At 44.8% G+C, this 20,171-nt stretch overlaps 1 protein-coding gene across 1 annotated transcript in view; it reads right to left on the bottom strand.

The window, feature by feature from the left end:
• Nucleotides 1-20,171, bottom strand: part of dmxl2 (Dmx-like 2) — a 145,873-nt gene that overhangs the window by 64,081 nt on the left and 61,621 nt on the right. Inside the window, 9 exon segments of the mRNA XM_065011174.1 lie at nt 2,351-2,416; nt 4,899-5,016; nt 6,028-6,229; nt 8,925-9,010; nt 9,380-9,516; nt 10,480-10,670; nt 11,077-11,109; nt 15,387-15,467; nt 17,415-17,663. Coding sequence (XP_064867246.1) covers nt 2,351-2,416; nt 4,899-5,016; nt 6,028-6,229; nt 8,925-9,010; nt 9,380-9,516; nt 10,480-10,670; nt 11,077-11,109; nt 15,387-15,467; nt 17,415-17,663 — 1,163 coding nt within the window.

Below are 20,171 nucleotides of genomic sequence, written 5' to 3'. Positions count from 1 at the left end.
GGGGGGTAGAGACAGACCGTGTGTCAGTGGGGGTAGAGACAGCCCGTGTCAGTGTGTTAGTGGGAGTAGAGACAGACCGTGTCAGTGTGTTAGTGGGGGTAGAGACAGACCGTGTCAGTGTGGGTAGAGACAGACCGTGTCAGTGTGGGTAGAGACAGACCGTGTCAGTGTGTTAGTGGGGGTAGAGACAGCCCGTGTCAGTGTGTTAGTGGGAGTAGAGACAGACCGTGTCAGTGTGTTAGTGGGGGTAGAGACAGACCGTGTCAGTGTGGGTAGAGACAGACCGTGTCAGTGTGGGTAGAGACAGACCGTGTCAGTGTGTTAGTGGGGGTAGAGACAGACCGTGTCAGTGTGTTAGTGGGGGTAGAGACAGACCGTGTCAGTGTGTTAGTGGGGGTAGAGACAGACCGTGTCAGTAGGGGTAGAGACAGACCGTGTCAGTGTGTTAGTGGGGGTAGAGACAGACCGTGTCAGTGTGTTAGTGGGGGTAGAGACAGACCGTGTCAGTGTGTTAGTGGGGGTAGAGACAGACCGTGTCAGTGTGTTAGTGGGGGTAGAGACAGACCGTGTCAGTGTGTGGGGGTAGAGACAGACCGTGGTGTGGGTAGAGACAGACCGTGTCAGTGTGGGTAGAGACAGACCGTGTCAGTGTGTTAGTGGGGTAGAGACAGACCGTGTCAGTGTGTTAGTGGGGGTAGAGACAGACCGTGTCAGTGTGTTAGTGGGGGTAGAGACAGACCGTGTCAGTGTGTTAGTGGGGGTAGAGACAGACCGTGTCAGTGTGTTAGTGGGGGTAGAGACAGACCGTGTCAGTGTGTTAGTGACAGGGTAGAGACAGAGGTGTGTTAGTGGGTTAGAGACAGACCGTGGTGTGAGGTGATGAGGTAGTGGGTTAGATGACAGTGGGTTGAGGTGATGAGGTAGTGGGTTAGTGACAGACAGTGTGATGAGTGGGGTTAGAGACAGACCGTGGGTGATGAGGTAGTGGGTGATGAGATAGTTAGTGACAGACCTTGTCAGTGTGGTGAGATGTAGTGGGTTGAGTGACAGACATTTGATGATGAGGTAGTGGGTTAGTGACAGACAGTGGGTTGAGGTGATGAGGTAGTGGGTTAGTGACAGACAGTGGGTTGAGGTGATGAGGTAGTGGGTTAGTGACAGACAGACAGAGGTGATGGGTTGACAGTGACAGAGGTGATGAGGTAGTAGGTTAGTGAAAGACAGTGGGTTGAGGTGATGAGATAGTGGGTTAGTGACAGACCTTGTCAGTGGGGTGAGGTGATGTGATGAGGTGGGTTAGTGACAGACATTTGGGTGAGGTGATGAGGTAGTGGGTTAGTGACAGACATTTGGGTGAGGTGATGAGGTAGTGGGTTAGTGACAGACATTTGGGTGAGTTGATGAGGTAGTGGGTTAGTGACAGACATTTGGGTGAGGTGATGTGATGAGTTAATGGGTTAGTGACAGTGAGGTGATGAGGTAGTGGGTTAGTGACAGTGAGGTGATGAGGTAGTGGGTTAGTGACAGTGATGTGATGAGGTAGTGGGTTAGTGACAGACCGTGTCAGTGGGGTGAGGTTATGTGATGAGTTAGTGGGTTAGTGACAGTGAGGTTAGCTAGTAGGTAAGGTTGCAAAATTATGCTAACTTTCCCAAAATTCTTACATTTTTCAGAAATCCTGGTTTAAGGATTACGGATTCTTATTCCTTCCTGATTCCAGGAATATTACAAATGTTATTTCTGGAAAACCCTGGTCGTGTTGGGTTAGTGAGTAGTAATGGTGAGGTGAAGCTCTGGAAAACCCTGGTCGTGTTGGGTTAGTGAGTAGTAATGGTGAGGTGAAGCTCTGGAAAACCCTGGTCGTGTTGGGTTAGTGAGTAGTAATGGTGAGGTGAAGCTCTGGAAAACCCTGGTCGTGTTGGGTTAGTGAGTAGTAATGGTGAGGTGAAGCTCTGGAAAACCCTGGCAGTGTTGGGTTAGTGAGTAGTAATGGTGAGGTGAAGCTCTGGAAAACCCTGGCAGTGTTGGGTTAGTGAGTAGTAATGGTGAGGTGAAGCTCTGGAAAACCCTGGTCGTGTTGGGTTAGTGAGTAGTAATGGTGAGGTGAAGCTCTGGAAAACCCTGGCAGTGTTGGGTTAGTGAGTAGTAATGGTGAGGTGAAGCTCTGGAAAAACCTGGTCGTGTTGGGTTAGTGAGTAGTAATGGTGAGGTGAAGCTCTGGAAAACCCTGGTCGTGTTGGGTTAGTGAGTAGTAATGGTGAGGTGAAGCATGCCAAGTGATTAGAAGAGAGACTTACACAGCCCTGAGCAGGTACCATTCATACTGTACAGACAGACACCTTGATACTACCTTGTTGGACCTGAGAGCTCCAGATACACAGTTTGGGCTGAGGAGATCCATATAGCCTTCAACACACTACACAACACATGCACAAAACACACAATGAAGAAAACAAAAATGACAGGGTTGTTTGGATGGTAGATACACGCAGCCACACACACAGTCAGTGTGTCAATACGTGGATGAGGCAAAGGCTTCTCCCAACCCAAACAATGTCCAATCACATGGTAACAGAGTGGAGTGCTGGGGAGATAGCAGAGGTCTCTCTCAATGTAATGACAGTGGGTGGAGGGGAGGGTGGGGCACAGTCTCAACAACAAAGTCAAAATAAACACACCTTAAAGAGTCTACTTACTGGAAGTCAGGTATAAGGTTCCTCTTTAGTTTGAAATCACATCTTTAACTTTCTACTCAAATCTCAACAAAGCAGGATCTATGTATGTGGTTATAATTTCGTTTAGAAAGGAGATGCACCATATAAGATAACTGTCTGTGTTAGCAGATGTCTGCAGACATGATCATGAACTTTTGAATAATACTAATAATAGAGGTGATGATAGTAGTAGTGATGGTGTGCAGACATCACAGAATTCTCTGTTCTTGATTACACAATACAAGGCCGTCAAAACCATAATAAAAACAATAGAAGTGTGTGTGTGTGTGTGTGTGTGTTATACACTACTCTTCAGAAGTTAAATTAACTGGGCCATAATGTACAAAATAATTATGGACCTTACTCAAAATACAGAATATATCAAATATAAATGAATAGAATTTGGGGTTTGAAGAACTATAGTTGTGAAGATGATTCTAAGGACACATCCAGACTGATGATCTGTCTGACATGATGCATGTTGTAGGAGAGGCTGGACTGGAGGAGGGAACACTATGTTAAACCTGTTTCTCAGAAGTTACCTGCTATGTACTCATTAACACGTGATATGACACCTTTCTGAATCCACTTCATTAATCATTAACACGTGATATAATGACACCTTTCTGAATCCACTTCATTAATCATTAACGCGTTAGGTGATATAATGACACCTTTCTGAATCCACTTAATTAATCATTAACCTCTTAAGTCGACCCTCTACTTTTTTGAACATTCTGTTAAAAATCGCGCAACATTTCAGCGCCCTGCTACTCATGCCAGGAATATAGTATATGCATTTGCTTAGTCTGTGTGGATAGAAAACACTCAGACGTTTATAAAACTGGTTAAATCACTGCTGTGGCTTTACCAGAACGGCATTTACATCGAAAAGCACAGGAAAAACTGATCACTGAAAATGGGAAAATATATCCATGCGCTACTTGAACCCATTGATAAAGGTGAACCACAATTAATTGACTGAGGTTGCAGTACCTACAGCTTCCACACGGTGTCTAGAGTCTTGTCATTTCCCTTCGAGTTTTTTCTTGGTCAAACACATGCAGGGCACCGTATCTCCTTAGGTCTAGGACCGGATATTTTCGTTGAGTTTCTAGCCGGACATTTTTCCAGACGGACAGCTAATGATCTTTACATCGCCTCCTGATGAATTTTATCGCTTATTAACGTTTACTAATACCTAAAGTTGCATTACAAACGTATTTCGAAGTGTTTTGTGAAAGTTTATCGTCGACTTTTTGAATTTTAAAAAATTACGTTACGTTTTGAAACAATGTTTTTTTCGTTTATCACACAGTCTACATATAACGATATCTAGGCTTTATATGGACCGATTTAATCGAAATAAAGACCCAAATAGTGTTTATGGGACATCTAGGAGTGCCAACAAAGAAGATGGTGAAAGGTAATGAATGTTTTCTATTTTATTGTGCGGTTTGTGTAACGCCGAAATGCTAATTATTTTGTTTACGTCCCCTGTGGGTCTTTTGGGGTGTTTACATGCTATCAGATAATAGCTTCTCATGCTTTCGCCGAAAAGCATTTTAAAAATCTGACTTGTTGCCTGGATTCACAACGAGTGTAGCTTTAATTCGATACCCTGCATGTGTATTTTAATGAACTTTTGAGTTTTAACTAATACTATTAGCATTTAGCGTAGCGCATTTGCATTTCCAGAGCTCTAGTTGGGACGCAAGCGTCCCTAGTAGAAGCAACAGGTTAACAAGTTAGGTGATATAATGACACCTTTCTGAATCCACCTAATTAATCATTAACACGTTAGGTGATATAATGACACCTTTCTGAATCCACTTAATTAATCATTAACACGTTAGGTGATATAATGACACCTTTCTGAATCCACTTAATTAATCATTAACACGTTAGGTGATATAATGACACCTTTCTGAATCCACTTAATTAATCATTAACACGTTACGTGATATAATGACACCTTTCTGAATCCACTTCATTAATCATTAACACGTTAGGTGATATAATGACACCTTTCTGAATCCACCTTGAAACATATAATGACCATTTGACTTGTTTAATGTGTAAGTAATAACCAGGTAAATAAAGTATGCCTGGTGTATGAGACCAGACATGCTGTAGATGTAGGGGACAGACAGATTGTACCAGGGGTCCAGTTTAGCTCGTTACCTCGCTCTGCTTCCTCTTCTTAGTGAAGATATAGCGAATCAGAGTCTCCTGAAGAACTTCCTGTTTCACCAGGTAGTGCCAGAGACGCCTCGCAGGGAACGAAATGTGGTTCTTATTCCTGGAACATGAGACACACACACATGTGAGAACATGGGTGTGTGTGTGTGGTCTATGTATCTGTGTGTGTAGTCTATGTATCTGTGTGTGTGTGTAGTCTATGTATCTGTGTGTGTAGTCTATGGTCTATGTATAGTCTATGTGTCTGTGTGTGTAGTCTATGGTCTATGTATCTGTGTGTAGTCTGTGTTCTGTGTGTGTGGTCTATGTATCTGTGTGTGTAGTCTATGTATCTGTGTGTGTAGTCTATGTATCTGTGTGTGTAGTCTATGTATCTGTGTGTGTAGTCTATGTATCTGTGTGTGTAGTCTATGTATCTGTGTGTGTAGTCTATGTATATGTGTGTGTAGTCTATGGTCTATGTATCTGTGTGTGTAGTCTATGGTCTATGTATCTGTGTGTAGTCTATGTATCTGTGTGTAGTCTATGTATCTGTGTGTAGTCTATGTATCTGTGTGTAGTCTATGTATCTGTGTGTAGTCTATGTATCTGTGTGTAGTCTATGTATCTGTGTGTGTAGTCTATGTATCTGTGTGTGTGTGTAGTCTATGTATCTGTGTGTGTGTGTAGTCTATGTATCTGTGTGTGTAGTCTATGGTCTATGTATCTGTGTGTAGTCTATGTATCTGTGTGTAGTCTATGTATCTGTGTGTAGTCTATGTATCTGTGTGTGTAGTCTATGTATCTGTGTGTGTGTGTAGTCTATGTATCTGTGTGTGTAGTCTATGGTCTATGTATCTGTGTGTAGTCTGTGTTCTGTGTGTGTGTAGTCTATGTATCTGTGTGTGTAGTCTATGTATCTCTCTCTCTGTGGTGTAGTCTATGTTCTGTGTGTGTGTAGTCTATGTATCTGTGTGTGTAGTCTATGTATCTCTCTCTCTGTGTGTGTGTGTGTGTGTAGTCTATGTATCAGTGTGTGTAGTCTATGTATCAGTGTGTGTGTGTGTGTGTGTGTGTGTGTGTGTGTGTGTGTGTGTGTGTGTGTGTGTGTGTGTGTGTGAATAATACCCACTTGAAAGGTGTGTTGTCAGGCTCCAGCATGGCCTTGTGTCTCAGTATGGCGGGCCCCCCTCCTGTGCTGAGGTCAGTGGGGTAGGTGTTGATGTAGTTGGGAGGAGGACCATCAAACTTGTTCATCCTCTCCTGGAGTTGGGTCTCCCAGTTCTCTAGTGTCTTCAGCACAGCATTCCCCAGAGGAGACGTGACCGGCAGGTCTGATGGAGGGAGGAGGGACGATAACAGAAAGAAAAACTGTTTTGGTTGCGCCGCTCTAGTGAGTGAGTGAGTGAGTGAGTGAGTGAGTGAGTGAGTGAGTGAGTGAGTGAGTGCGTGAGTGCGTGAGTGCGTGAGTGCGTGAGTGAGTGAGTGCGTGAGTGCGTGAGTGAGTGCGTGCGTGCGTGCGTATGTGCGTAAGTGCGTGTTCAATATTTTCCCGGTATATTACAATTGTTCCATCCCCAGAATAATTGACTTTTCTCCCGGGCTACGGAATATCCCGCCAAAACTGGAAGTGTCATTCAAAAGCATTATAAAGTATATAAATAGGCCTGTCTGGATGTAAGAGCTTTGATCCAAAATTCAACCCTGATGCTACCTGAGCCTGATGAGCCCTGCATTAAAGACATTTACTGAGCCCTACACATTAAAGACATTTACTGAGCCCTGCATTAAAGACATTTACTGAGCCCTGCATTAAAGACATTTACTGAGCCCTGCATTAAAGACATTTACTGAGCCCTGCATTAAAGACATTTACTGAGCCCTACATTAAAGACATTTACTGAGCCCTGCATTAAAGACATTTACTGAGCCCTACATTAAAGACATTTAGTGAGCCCTACATTAAAGACATTTACTGAGCCCTACATTAAAGACATTTACTGAGCCCTGCATTAAAGACATTTACTGAGCCCTACACATTAAAGACATTTACTGAGCCCTACACATTAAAGACATTTACTGAGCCCTACATTAAAGACATTTACTGAGCCCTACACATTAAAGACATTTACTGAGCCCTACATTAAAGACATTTACTGAGCCCTACATTAAAGACATTTACTGAGCCCTACACATTAAAGACATTTACTGAGCCCTACATTAAAGACATTTACTGAGCCCAAGCCCAAATGATGGTGCCCTTATCCAATACATATATGATATAGTCTACTGCACATTACACACGACAGAAAAACATAAAAGCCCATAGATGTAGCTAGCTATATGCTCTCTTGGCTAAATAAATGAAACTAGCTCCAGTAGGCTAATCTGTATTCCTGTACTGCATTATATTATACTGTATATGAACTGGATTTACTCACCTCATTCAAACCATGATAACGCAGGGAGAGATCATGTGATTCTGGTGCAGCACATGCAGCCTACAAAGTTACTACAGGCTAGAAAATTAGATTTCAATTCTGAAATTGAATAGGGCCTATTTGTATAATTAGTAGGCTGACCTTTCATAATATTTCCCCTAATGTTACTAGCCCACCTCCTCTTTCTCTATTGTTGCTTCATTCCTTCCTCTCTTTCAACAGTTCAATGAAATACGTTTTGTTGTTCTCATCTTCATCATTCTAAAGACATCGTTGAATAATATAGGACCAGAATTAGATGCAGAAGGCTTTCACTTCTCTTCATGAAGACTGAATGGTTATGGGTCTGAATAAATAACTGTTATAACCTACCACCATCGTGAGTTCACTCTTCTTTCAAACTACCTGTGAGTTCTATTGGCTGCTGTATTTAACATTCAGCAAACAAGAGCTTGTGTCCCTCTTCAAATGGTCTATTGGTATAAGAAATGCAAAAATATAATAATGTCCAGCAAACTATTCTAGTGTATCTTTTCCTGCATGGGACTCCAAGAGCTAAGGAGCGTTATTTAAGGAGAGGCCAGCGGAGCACAGGTGTGTGTACTGAGCAAGAGACAAGAGGCTATAAAGTACAAGCTTATTATGCATAACCCATCATTCATTTGCTAAATATAAGACTAATACTGCATTGAATGTATTATCTGAAAGAGGTGGGCTAGGACATCTATATATAAAGAACAATCTAGAACAGGATGATCTATTTTGGATGCAATTTGAATGGAGTTGATGGAGAGAGAGAAAGACAGTGCCGAGAGTGCTCGGTCAGGCACTGATTTAAAGCAACGATATTCGAGTGACAGACTGTTTTAAAACTCTGCAGCTACAATAAAAAATATATATCTTTACAATTAAGAAATAAGGCTCTCTGGCCCCACCCTGAGACGGGCTCTCTGGCCCCACCCTGAGACGGGCTGTCTGGCCCCACCCTGAGACGGGCTGTCTGGCCCCACCCTGAGACGGGCTCTCTGGCCCCACCCTGAGACGGGCTCTCTGGCCCCACCCTGAGACGGGCTGTGAGACCCCCACCCTGAGACGGGCTGTCTGGCCCCACCCTGAGACGGGCTGTCTGGCCCCACCCTGAGACGGGCTGTCTGGCCCCACCCTGAGACGGGCTGTCTGGCCCCACCCTGAGACGGGCTGTCTGGCCCCACCCTGAGACGGGCTGTCTGGCCCCACCCTGAGATGGGCTGTCTGGCCCCACCCTGAGATGGGCTGTCTGGCCCCACCCTGAGATGGGCTGTCTGGCCCCACCCTGAGATGGGCTGTCTGGCCCCACCCTGAGTAGGGCTGTCTGGCCCCACCCTGAGTGTTGATGATTCATTATGCAGAGGCCGTAGAGAAGACAGATTTAGACATCACATATAATTTAACATTTCCATTCCACTTCTTGCTGTTCATATAAAGAATTTATTATCATTTACCGGTTTCTCGAAGGTTTTTAACCCGGGAAATGGAGTGGTTTTGATCGGTAAATCCCGGTAAACGGTTTCCTGCCAATCAACCCTAGTGTGTGTGTGTGTTTGTGTACCTGTGAAGTCCAGTCCAGTGAGAGGGAGGAAGGTCTTGACGTTATGTAGAGCCAGTTTCACCATGACCAGACGGATCAGAGACCAACTACACACAGAGACAGAGAGAGGAGAGAGAGAGGAGAGAGAGAGGAGAGAGGAGAGGGAGAGAAGAGAGAGGAGAGAGAGAGGTGAGAGAGAGAGGAGAGAAGAGAAAGGAGAGAGAGAGGAGAGAAGAGAAAGGAGAGAGGAGAGGAGAGAGGAGAGAGGAGAGAGGAGAGAGGAGAGAAGAGAAAGGAGAGAGAGAGAGGGAGGAGAGGGAGAGAGCATACCATGACATTACAGGTAAGATGGCAGGGTGTTGAATCTTAGTAGAAAATACTCTGAACTATCAGTGTACCATGGCCCAATACAAAGGGCTGTCCACAGCTGAACTCTACTGAGATGTCAAGTAGGAAAAGGCACAACAATGACACACCTGTATGAGTTGGGGTCAGAGTGTTCAGTCATCTGTGTGTCAGAGAGGAAAGCATCATCATCATCGTCGTCGTCATCCTCCTCTCCGCTCTCATCTGAGTCATACAGAGCTCCACTGTCTGACAGGGGCAGGAAGGGCTGGGGGGAGAGGGATGAGGAGAGGGAGGAGGAGAGAGAGGAGGAGAGAGAGAGGAGAGGGAGGAGGAGAGGGAGGAGGAGAGGGAGGAGGAGAGGGAGGAGGAGAGAGAGGAGGAGAGAGAGAAGGAGAGGGAGGAGGAGAGAGAGAGAGAGAGGAGAGAGAGAGAGAGGGAGGAGGAGAGAGAGAGGAGAGGGAGGAGGAGAGGGAGGAGAGAGAGAGAGAGAGGAGAGGGAGGAGGAGAGGGAGGAGGGAGGAGGAGAGGGAGGGGAGGGAGGAGGAGAGGAGGAGGAGAGGAGAGAGAGAGGAGAGGGAGGAGAGAGAGAGAGGAGAGGGAGGAGGAGAGGGAGAGGAGGAGGAGGAGAGGGAGGAGAGGAGAGAGGAGAGGAGAGGGAGGAGAGAGAGAGAGAGGGAGGAGGAGGAGAGGAGGAGAGGAGGAGGAGGAGGAGAGGAGAGGGAGAGGGAGGAGGAGGAGGAGAGAGGGAGAGGAGAGGGAGGAGGAGAGAGGAGGAGGAGAGAGAGAGAGGGAGGAGAGAGAGAGAGAGAGAGAGAGAGAGGGAGGAGGAGAGAGAGAGAGGGAGGAGAGGAGAGAGAGAGAAGAGGGAGGAGGGAGGGAGGAGAGAGAGAAGAGGGAGGAGGAGAGAGAGAGGAGAGGGAGGAGGAGAGAGAGAGGAGAGGGAGGAGGAGAGAGAGGAGAGGGAGGAGGAGAGGGAGGAGAGAGAGAGAAGAGGGAGGAGAGAGAGAGGAGAGGGAGGAGGAGAGAGAGAGGAGAGGGAGGAGGAGAGGGAGGAGAGAGAGAGAAGAGGGAGGAGGAGAGAGAGGAGGAGAGAGAGGAGGAGAGAGAGAGAGGACAGCTTATTTGTTTGTGTCTATTTTGATGTTTTAATGACTGTATGTACCAACAAATGGTTTGTCAGTGAGCGTATGTATACAGTGATGTTGTGCGGAGCAGCATCACGCCTTACTTTGGCCACAAAGTAGTCCCACATGCTGAGCTCTGGAGGAATGAACTTCTCCCTGTAGGCGGGTCTCTCTGCAGGGACGGGAGGGGGGGTGGCAGGGACCTCCTTTACTGGACGACCAGGAACCAGCATCCTCATATTAAACCGTCGTCTGAGTCGATCCACATCCTCTGCCGGGGGAGGGGCTGGCACGGCTGGGGGAGGGGATGGTGGGTGTGGGAGAGAGATTGTTAGTACATATGTTTTTTTTTATAGAAACATTTTTACATGACTGCTGCCTTGTAAGAGATGAAGAGGAGTTGATCACTCATAATCGTCTTCATCACCCAGTAGAGCCCAGGGGAGGTTAGGGGGTACAGGTGGAAGGCACAGCACCAGGGTTTAGGCTCAATTCCCTTTCAATTCAGGAAACATACTGAATTGACTGAACTGATTATTGACTCCAGCAACCCTGCACAGCATCTGTGTTAGCATTAGGGCCCAGCGTCTTCCTGGTCAGGTCACATGGTTATGGTAAACTCTGGGCCCAAGACATGGAGAGACACAGAAACACATACAGAGGAGAGCGGACACGACAGACACAGACGTTTTAACACAAACCTGGACCGTTATCCTGGGTGACCTCTGGAACCACTGAGACGAGAGACAAACCAAGACAACAGCGTAAGACGCACACAAGACACACACACACGTACAACACACACACACGGAACAACACACACACACACACACGTACAACACACACGTACAAGACACACACACACGTACAACACACACACACGTCAGACTACTACTAGACAATACAGTCAAGGTGATCACAATAACTCATTATACTATATATCATGATGAGACTGGTTAGAATGGTTATGAATGGTTATGAATGGTTATATGACCAGAGGTTTCTAATAATATTCTAATCAACGTCTGTCTGCTGGTTGAAAGGCTTCTGAGTCCTTGAGGGTAATCTGCATGGCTTGTGACCTGGTATACAACAGAGAGAGACCAAGGACCCTTATATCTCAGCTCTCCAGAGGGTGGGTGGGTGTGTGTGTGTGTGTGTGTGTGTGGCACCAGCCTCTTTTCCTCCTCTCCCCTCCTTTCCTCTGTTCTCTCCTCTCCACATCCTCCCAAAACCAGCCTCTTCTCCTCCACCCTTCTCTCCCCTCCTCTCCTCTCCACATCCTCTCCCAGCCTCTTTTCCTCCTCTCCTTTCCTCTCCTCTCCTCTCCTCTCCCCCTCTCCGCTGTTCTCTCCTCTCCTCTCCGCTGTTCTCTCCTCTCCTCTCCTCTCCCCCTCTCCTCTCCGCTGTTCTCTCCTCTCCACATCCTCTCCAAGCCTCTTTTCCTCTCCCCACTTCTCCACTCCTCCCCCTTTCACCCACATCCTGAAAGAACACTTGACTTCAAAGAAAAGTTATCAAGTCTAAATGTGAACACAAAAGCACATTGATTTATTTAACACAATCTGCTAATAATGTCTGATCACTACAGGTTGGTTCCAAAACAGTTTTCAGAAGAACTGATGTTCAGAATTAGTTTGTCTACCGTCACATCTAATAAGTAATAATAAATATGTTGAATTACAGTTGTGTTGCTTTCATCAAGCACCTAACTACAATACCACAATCACATGCTAGTAACTAACATACTAATGGAGGACCAACACGGTTACTACAGTACACCATCACGGATACTACTGATCCACACTAGATCACCCAGGCAGTGGAGGCTGGTGAGGGGAGGACGGCTCATAATAATGGAGGAACAACACAGTTACTACAGTACACCATCACGGATACTACTGATCCACACTAGATCACCCAGGCAGTGGAGGCTGGTGAGGGGAGGACGGCTCATAATAATGGAGGAACAACACAGTTACTACAGTACACCATCACGGATACTACTGATCCACACTAGATCACCCAGGCAGTGGAGGCTGGTGAGGGGAGGACGGCTCATAATAATGGAGGAACAACACAGTTACTACAGTACACCATCACGGATACTACTGATCCACACTAGATCACCCAGGCAGTGGAGGCTGGTGAGGGAGGACGGATCATAATAATGGAGGAACAACACAGTTACTACAGTACACCATCACGGATACTACTGATCCACACTAGATCACCCAGGCAGTGGAGGCTGGTGAGGGGAGGAGGGATCATAATAATGGCTGGAATGGAAATAATGGAATAGAATCAAACACATAGGAACCATTCATTCCATTCCAGACATTACTATACAGCCCAGTTAGTGTTTTACATTTTTTACATTTATTTAACTAGGCAAGTCAGTTAAGAATAAATTCTTATTTTCAATGACAGCCTAGAAACAGTGGGTTAACTGCCTGTTCATGGGCAGAACGACAGATTTGTAACCTTGTCAGCTCGGGGATTTGAACTTGCAACCTTTTGGTTATTAGTCCAATGATCTAACCACTAGGCTACCCTGCCGCCCCATGTACCTGGTTTACCCTTAGTTAAGACAGACCTATAGCCCAGTGAGTGTACCTGGTTTAATCTTAGTTAAGGCAGACCTATAGCCCAGTGAGTGTACCTGGTCTACCCTTAGTTAAGGCAGACCTATAGCCCAGTGAGTGTACCTGGTTTACCCGTAGTTAAGGCAGACCTATAGCCCAGTGAGTGTACCTGGTTTAATCTTAGTTAAGGCAGACCTATAGCCCAGTGAGTGTACCTGGTTTACCCTTAGTTAAGGCAGACCTATAGCCCAGTGAGTGTACCTGGTTTACCCTTAGTTAAGGCAGACCTATAGCCCAGTGAGTGTACCTGGTTTACCCTTAGTTAAGGCAGACCTATAGCCCAGTGAGTGTACCTGGTTTACCCTTAGTTAAGGCAGACCTATAGCCCAGTGAGTGTACCTGGTTTAATCTTAGTTAAGGCAGACCTATAGCCCAGTGAGTGTACCTGGTTTACCCTTAGTTCAGGCAGACCTATAGCCCAGTGAGCGTACCTGGTTTACCCTTATCCCAGTTAGAGTACCTGGTTTACCCTTAGTTAAGGCAGACCTATAGCCCAGTGAGCGTACCTGGTTTACCCTTATCACAGTTAGAGTACCTGGTTTACCCTTAGCCCAGTTAGAGTACCTGGTTTACCCTTAGTTAAGGCAGACCTATAGCCCAGTGAGTGTACCTGGTTTACCCTTAGCCCAGTGAGTGTACCTGGTTTACCCTTAGTTAAGGCAGACCTATAGCCAGTGAGTGTACCTGGTTTACCCTTAGTTAAGGCAGATCTATAGCCCAGTGAGTGTACCTGGTTTACCCTTAGTTAAGGCAGACCTATAGCCCAGTGAGTGTACCTGGTTTACCCTTAGTTAAGGCAGACCTATAGCCCAGTGAGCGTACCTGGTTTACCCTTATCCCAGTTAGAGTACCTGGTTTACCCTTAGCCCAGTTAGAGTACCTGGTTTACCCTTAGTTAAGGCAGACCTATAGCCCAGTGAGCGTACCTGGTTTACCCTTATCCCAGTTAGAGTACCTGGTTTACCCTTAGCCCAGTTAGAGTACCTGGTTTACCCTTAGTTAAGGCAGACCTATAGCCCAGTGAGCGTACCTGGTTTACCCTTATCACAGTTAGAGTACCTGGTTTACCCTTAGCCCAGTTAGAGTACCTGGTTTACCCTTAGTTAAGGCAGATCTATAGCCCAGTGAGCGTACCTGGTTTACCCTTATCACAGTTAGAGTACCTGGTTTACCCTTAGCCCAGTTAGAGTACCTGGTTTACCCTTAGTTAAGGCAGATCTATAGCCCAGTGAGTGTACCTGGTTTACCCTTAGTTAAGGCAGACCTATAGCCCAGTGAGTGTACCTGGTTTACCCTTAGTTAAGGCAGACCTATAGCCCAGTGAGTGTACCTGGTTTACCCTTAGTTCAGGCAGACCTATAGCCCAGTTAGAGTACCTGGTTTACCCTTAGTTAAGGCAGACCTATAGCCCAGTGAGCGTACCTGGTTTACCCTTATCACAGTTAGAGTACCTGGTTTACCCTTAGCCCAGTTAGAGTACCTGGTTTACCCTTAGTTAAGGCAGACCTATAGCCCAGTGAGTGTACCTGGTTTACCCTTAGCCCAGTGAGTGTACCTGGTCTACCCTTAGTTAAGGCAGACCTATAGCCAGTGAGTGTACCTGGTTTACCCTTAGTTAAGGCAGATCTATAGCCCAGTGAGTGTACCTGGTTTACCCTTAGTTAAGGCAGACCTATAGCCCAGTGAGTGTACCTGGTTTACCCTTAGTTAAGGCAGACCTATAGCCCAGTGAGTGTACCTGGTTTACCCTTCGTTAAGGCAGATCTATAGCCCAGTGAGTGTACCTGGTTTACCCTTAGTTCAGGCAGACCTATAGCCAGTGAGTGTGCCTGGTTTACCCTTAGTTAAGGCAGACCTATAGCCCAGTGAGTGTACCTGGTTTAGCTTTAGTTAAGCCAGGCCTGAAGCACAGTGAGCGTACCTGGTTTAGCTTTAGTTAAGCCAGGCCTGAAGCACAGTGAGCGTACCTGGTTTAGCTTTAGTTAAGCCAGGCCTGAAGCAGTGAGTACCTGGTTAAACCTTACAGTGCATTTCCACCTAACACGATGGGGGCGATGAAACAACGGTGCCCCATTCATTTTCCATGTAGGGAAGTGAAGTGGTCGGGGGGAGGGTTGGTGGATGCCAGCATGAATACGGCTGGAACAAAGTTGGCGAAAGCTGAAATGTATGCAAATACTCCGCGATATACCAATGCTATTGACCAGTCGAAGTTCACTCAAGCTTCCACCCCCTACTGGATTGGCTGTTGATACCTAGCCTGCTTGCTAGCACCCACATGAGGACAAAGCAAGCATGGCTATCGAATTATCGTGTTATGTGGAAATGCACTGTTAGTTAACCCAGACCTGAAACACAGTGAGTACCTGGTTTAGCCTTAGTCCCTGAGTCAGGTTCAGAGGTCACTGATGATGACGAGTCCGTTCTAGCTTTACCTGCTGCTGCTGCTATGGTGACAGACAGATAGAGATGACACAATGAGATGGAAAACATGCACACACACCTGCACAAACACACCTGCATAAACACACACTCAGGTGCACGATACAATGAGATGAGACCACAGCACACAATAACAGAGAGAGACAGATCTATTTCTGTCCGTTCAGAGAACCATGAACTTCCAACGAATAGTATCCTTACAGAAAAGACCAGCTAACTTTCTGAGGAACACAGAGTGGGGAAACCACATTAGTGGCATTTACTGCACTGCAATACCACACCGCAAAACCAGGTAGTTTATCACTGCACCCAGCACTGCAAACCCACTGGAGCTCTGTTACTCACAACTAGGTGCTGCTGTGTCCCCTGAATCAGTGTGGAAGGGCTGGGAGACACTGGGGCTGGGGGGAGGACCCTGCTCAGGCCTACCTGCCTCAATATCAACTGGCACAGTGGAGAGGGGAGGAGGAGTTATGTATGTCTGGCAAGTCATGGGAGGGAGGAGGGGCTTGCGTCTGATTTCCCAGCCTCAGGCATGAGTAAAAAAGGGGGGTGAAACAAGGGAGGGGGAGGGAGTAGGGAAGAGAATGAAAGGTAAAGGTTAAGTAGAATGTTACAACAGGGGACAGATAGGAGAGAGATGAGGGGAGACAGAAAACAGAGGACAGAACACAAAGGATAAACAAATGGGTAGAGCAGAGAGGTTGAGAGAGGTAGAGAGGAGTAGAGGTAGAGAGGAGTAGAGGTAGAGAGGAGTAGAGGTAGAGAGGAGTAGAGCTATAGAGAAAGAGAGAAGTAGCGAGAAAGAGAAAGGTAGAGAGGAGTACAGGTAGAGATAAGTAGAGGTAGAGAGGAGTAGAGGTATAGAGGAGTAGAGGTATAGAGAAAGAGAGAAGTAGCGAGAAAGAGAAAGGTAGAGAGGAGTACAGGTAGAGAGGAGTAGAGGTATAGAGGAGTAGAGGTATAGAGGAGTAGAGGTATAGAGAAAGAGAGAAGTAGCGAGAAAGAGGTAGAGAGGAGTACAGGTAGAGAGAAGTAGAGGTAGAGAGGAGTAGAGGTAGAGAGAAGTAGAGGTAGAGAGGAGTAGAGGTAGAGAGAAAGAGAGAGGTAGAGAGAAAGAGGTAGAGAGAGAAAGAGAGGTAGAGAGAAGATAAAGAGAGAGAGAGAAAGAGAGAGAGAGAGGAGGAGAGGTAGAGAGAGAGAGAGAGAGGAGGAGAGGTAGAGAGAAAGAGAGGTAGAGAGGGGTAGAGATAGAGAGAAAGAGAGGGAGAGAGGGGTAGAGATAGAGAGAAAGAGAGAGGTAGAGAGAAAGAGGTAGAGAGAGAAAGAGAGGTAGAGAGAAGATAAAGAGAGAGAGAGAAAGAGAGAGAGAGGAGGAGAGGTAGAGAGAGAGGGAGAGAGGAGGAGAGAGGTAGAGAGGAGGTAGAGGGAGGGGAGGTAGAGAGGAGGGGGAGGTAGAGAGGAGAGGGGTAGAGAGACAGAGAGGAGGAGAGGAGGAGAGAGGTAGAGGAGGAGAGAGGTAGAGAGAGAGGTAGAGAGGAGGTAGAGAGGAGGTAGAGAGGAGGAGAGGAGGAGAGAGGTAGAGAGGAGGTAGAGAGGAGAGATGAGCAGGGACAGGTAAAGAGAGGAGCCTCAGAGAGAGGAGGGAGGAGAGGTAGAGAGGAGGTAGAGAGAAGTAGAGAGGAGGTAGAGAGAAGTAGAGAGGAGGTAGAGAGGAGGTAGAGAGTATTAGAGTGGAGGTAGAGAGGAGGTAGAGAGGAGAGATGTAGAGAGGAGGTAGAGAGATGTAGAGAGGAGGTAGAGAGGAGGAGAGAGGAGGAGAGAGGTAGAGAGAAAGAGAGGAGGAGAGAGGTAGAAAGGAGGAGAGAGGTAGAAAGGAGGAGAGAGGTAGAAAGGAGGAGAGAGGTAGAAAGGAGGTCAGGGGTTACAAACCGAGAGGTCTACTAAGTTACCTGGAGTGATCTCAGCGTTCCGTTTGGGTTTGATGATGATTTTAGCCCCACCCCCAAACACGGCCGCCCACATCTTGTTGCTGAGGGGGTGAGCAGCGAGGCGGAACAGTTCGTTGCCAGCGTGCATGCCCAGCCCATGGATGAGCAGGGACAGGTAAACTGCCACCACAGCCTCACACAGCAACACGTTGAGCTTGGGCTGATCCTCGCCCTGAGCTGACTGAACCAGAGCAATCAGAGAGGACACACCTAGAGGAGAGAGGGAAATAGACAGACATATTTATATAATACATTTCATGTAATTACATTTTTACAGAACACACTACTGATAGGTCAAATGAAGGCTTGAATAAATATAATGTCTTTGTACAACACAGAACAGCATTAGACTGATCTAATGATATTATTAGATAGTTATGTATTACAGAACCACAGACTGATCTAATGATATTATTAGATAGTTATCTACTACAGAACCACATTAGACTGATCTAATGATATTATTAGATAGTTATCTACTACAGAACCACATTAGACTGATCTAATGATATTATTAGATAGTTATGTATTACAGAACCACAGACTGATCTAATGATATTATTAGATAGTTATGTATTACAGAACCACAGACTGATCTAATGATATTATTAGATAGTTATGTATTACAGAACCACAGACTGATCTAATGATATTATTAGATAGTTATGTATTACAGAACCACAGACTGATCTAATGATATTATTAGATAGTTATCTACTACAGAACCACATTAGACTGATCTAATGATATTATTAGATAGTTATCTACTACAGAACCACATTAGACTGATCTAATGATATTATTAGATAGTTATCTACTACAGAACCACATTAGACTGATCTAATGATATTATTAGATAGTTATCTACTACAGAACCACAGACTGATCTAATGATATTATTAGATAGTTGTCTACTACAGAACCACAGACTGATCTAATGATATTATTAGATAGTTATCTACTACAGAACCACATTAGACTGATCTAATGATATTATTAGATAGTTATGTATTACAGAACCACATTAGACTGATCTAATGATATTATTAGATAGTTATGTATTACAGAACCACATTAGACTGATCTAATGATATTATTAGATAGTTATCTACTACAGAACCACATTAGACTGATCTAATGATATTATTAGATAGTTATCTACTACAGAACCACATTAGACTGATCTAATGATATTATTAGATAGTTATCTATTACAGAACCATTAGACTGATCTAATGATATTATTAGATAGTTATGTACTACAGAACCACAGACTGATCTAATGATATTATTAGATAGTTATCTACTACAGAACCACATTAGACTGATCTAATGATATTATTAGATAGTTATCTACTACAGAACCACAGACTGATCTAATGATATTATTAGATAGTTATCTACTACAGAACCACAGACTGATCTAATGATATTATTAGAACCAGACTATCTAATGATACAGAACCACATTAGACTGATCTAATGATATTATTAGATAGTTATGTATTACAGAACCACAGACTGATCTAATGATATTATTAGATAGTTATCTAACCACAGAACCATGAGACTGATCTAACAGAACCACAGATGATCTAATGATATTAGATAGTTATCTATTACAGAACCACATTAGACTGATCTAATGATATTATTAGATAGTTATCTACTATATTATTAGATACAGAACCACAGACTGATCTAATGATATTATTAGATAGTTATCTATTACAGAACCACATTAGACTGATCTAATGATATTATTAGATAGTTATCTATTACAGAACCACAGACTGATCTAATGATATTATTAGATAGTTATCTACTACAGAACCACATTAGACTGATCTAATGATATTATTAGATAGTTATGTATTACAGAACCACAGACTGATCTAATGATATTATTAGATAGTTATCTACTACAGAACCACAGACTGAACCACTAAATGATATTATTAGATAGTTATCTACTACTAGAACCTACAGACTGATCTAATGATATTATTAGATAGTTATCTACTAATGATATTATTAGATAGTTATCAGAACCACATTAGACTGATCTAATGATATTATTAGATAGTTATCTACTACAGAACCACAGACTGATCTAATGATATTATTAGATAGTTATCTACTACAGAACCACATTAGACTGATCTAATGATATTATTAGATAGTTATCTACTACAGAACCACATGATCTAATGATATTATTAGATAGTTATCTACTACTGATCTAATGATATTATTAGATAGTTATCTACTACAGAACCACATTAGACTGATCTATGTAGACCGCATTATCTTCCAAGAGAATTCTCTTCGATTATAATCACAGCCGTATATATCCCCCCCCAAGCAGACACATCGATGGCTCTGAACGAACTTTATTTAACTCTTTGCAAACTGGAAACCATTTATCCGGAGGCTGCATTCATTGTAGCTGGGGATTTTAACAAAGCTAATCTGAAAACAAGACTCCCTAAATTTTATCAGCATATCGATTGCGCAACCAGGGGTGGTAAAACCTTGGATCATTGTTACTCTAACTTCCGCGACGCATATAAGGCCCTGCCCCGCCCCCCTTTCGGAAAAGCTGACCACGACTCCATTTTGTTGATCCCTGCCTACAGGCAGAAACTTAAACAAGAGGCTCCCACGCTGAGGTCTGTCCAACGCTGGTCAGACCAAGCTGACTCCACACTCCAAGAC

Source organism: Oncorhynchus nerka, linkage group LG27 (genome assembly GCF_034236695.1).
Source record: "Oncorhynchus nerka isolate Pitt River linkage group LG27, Oner_Uvic_2.0, whole genome shotgun sequence".
NCBI lineage: Eukaryota > Metazoa > Chordata > Actinopteri > Salmoniformes > Salmonidae > Oncorhynchus > Oncorhynchus nerka.
This window is presented reverse-complemented; position numbering and strand designations above follow the sequence as displayed.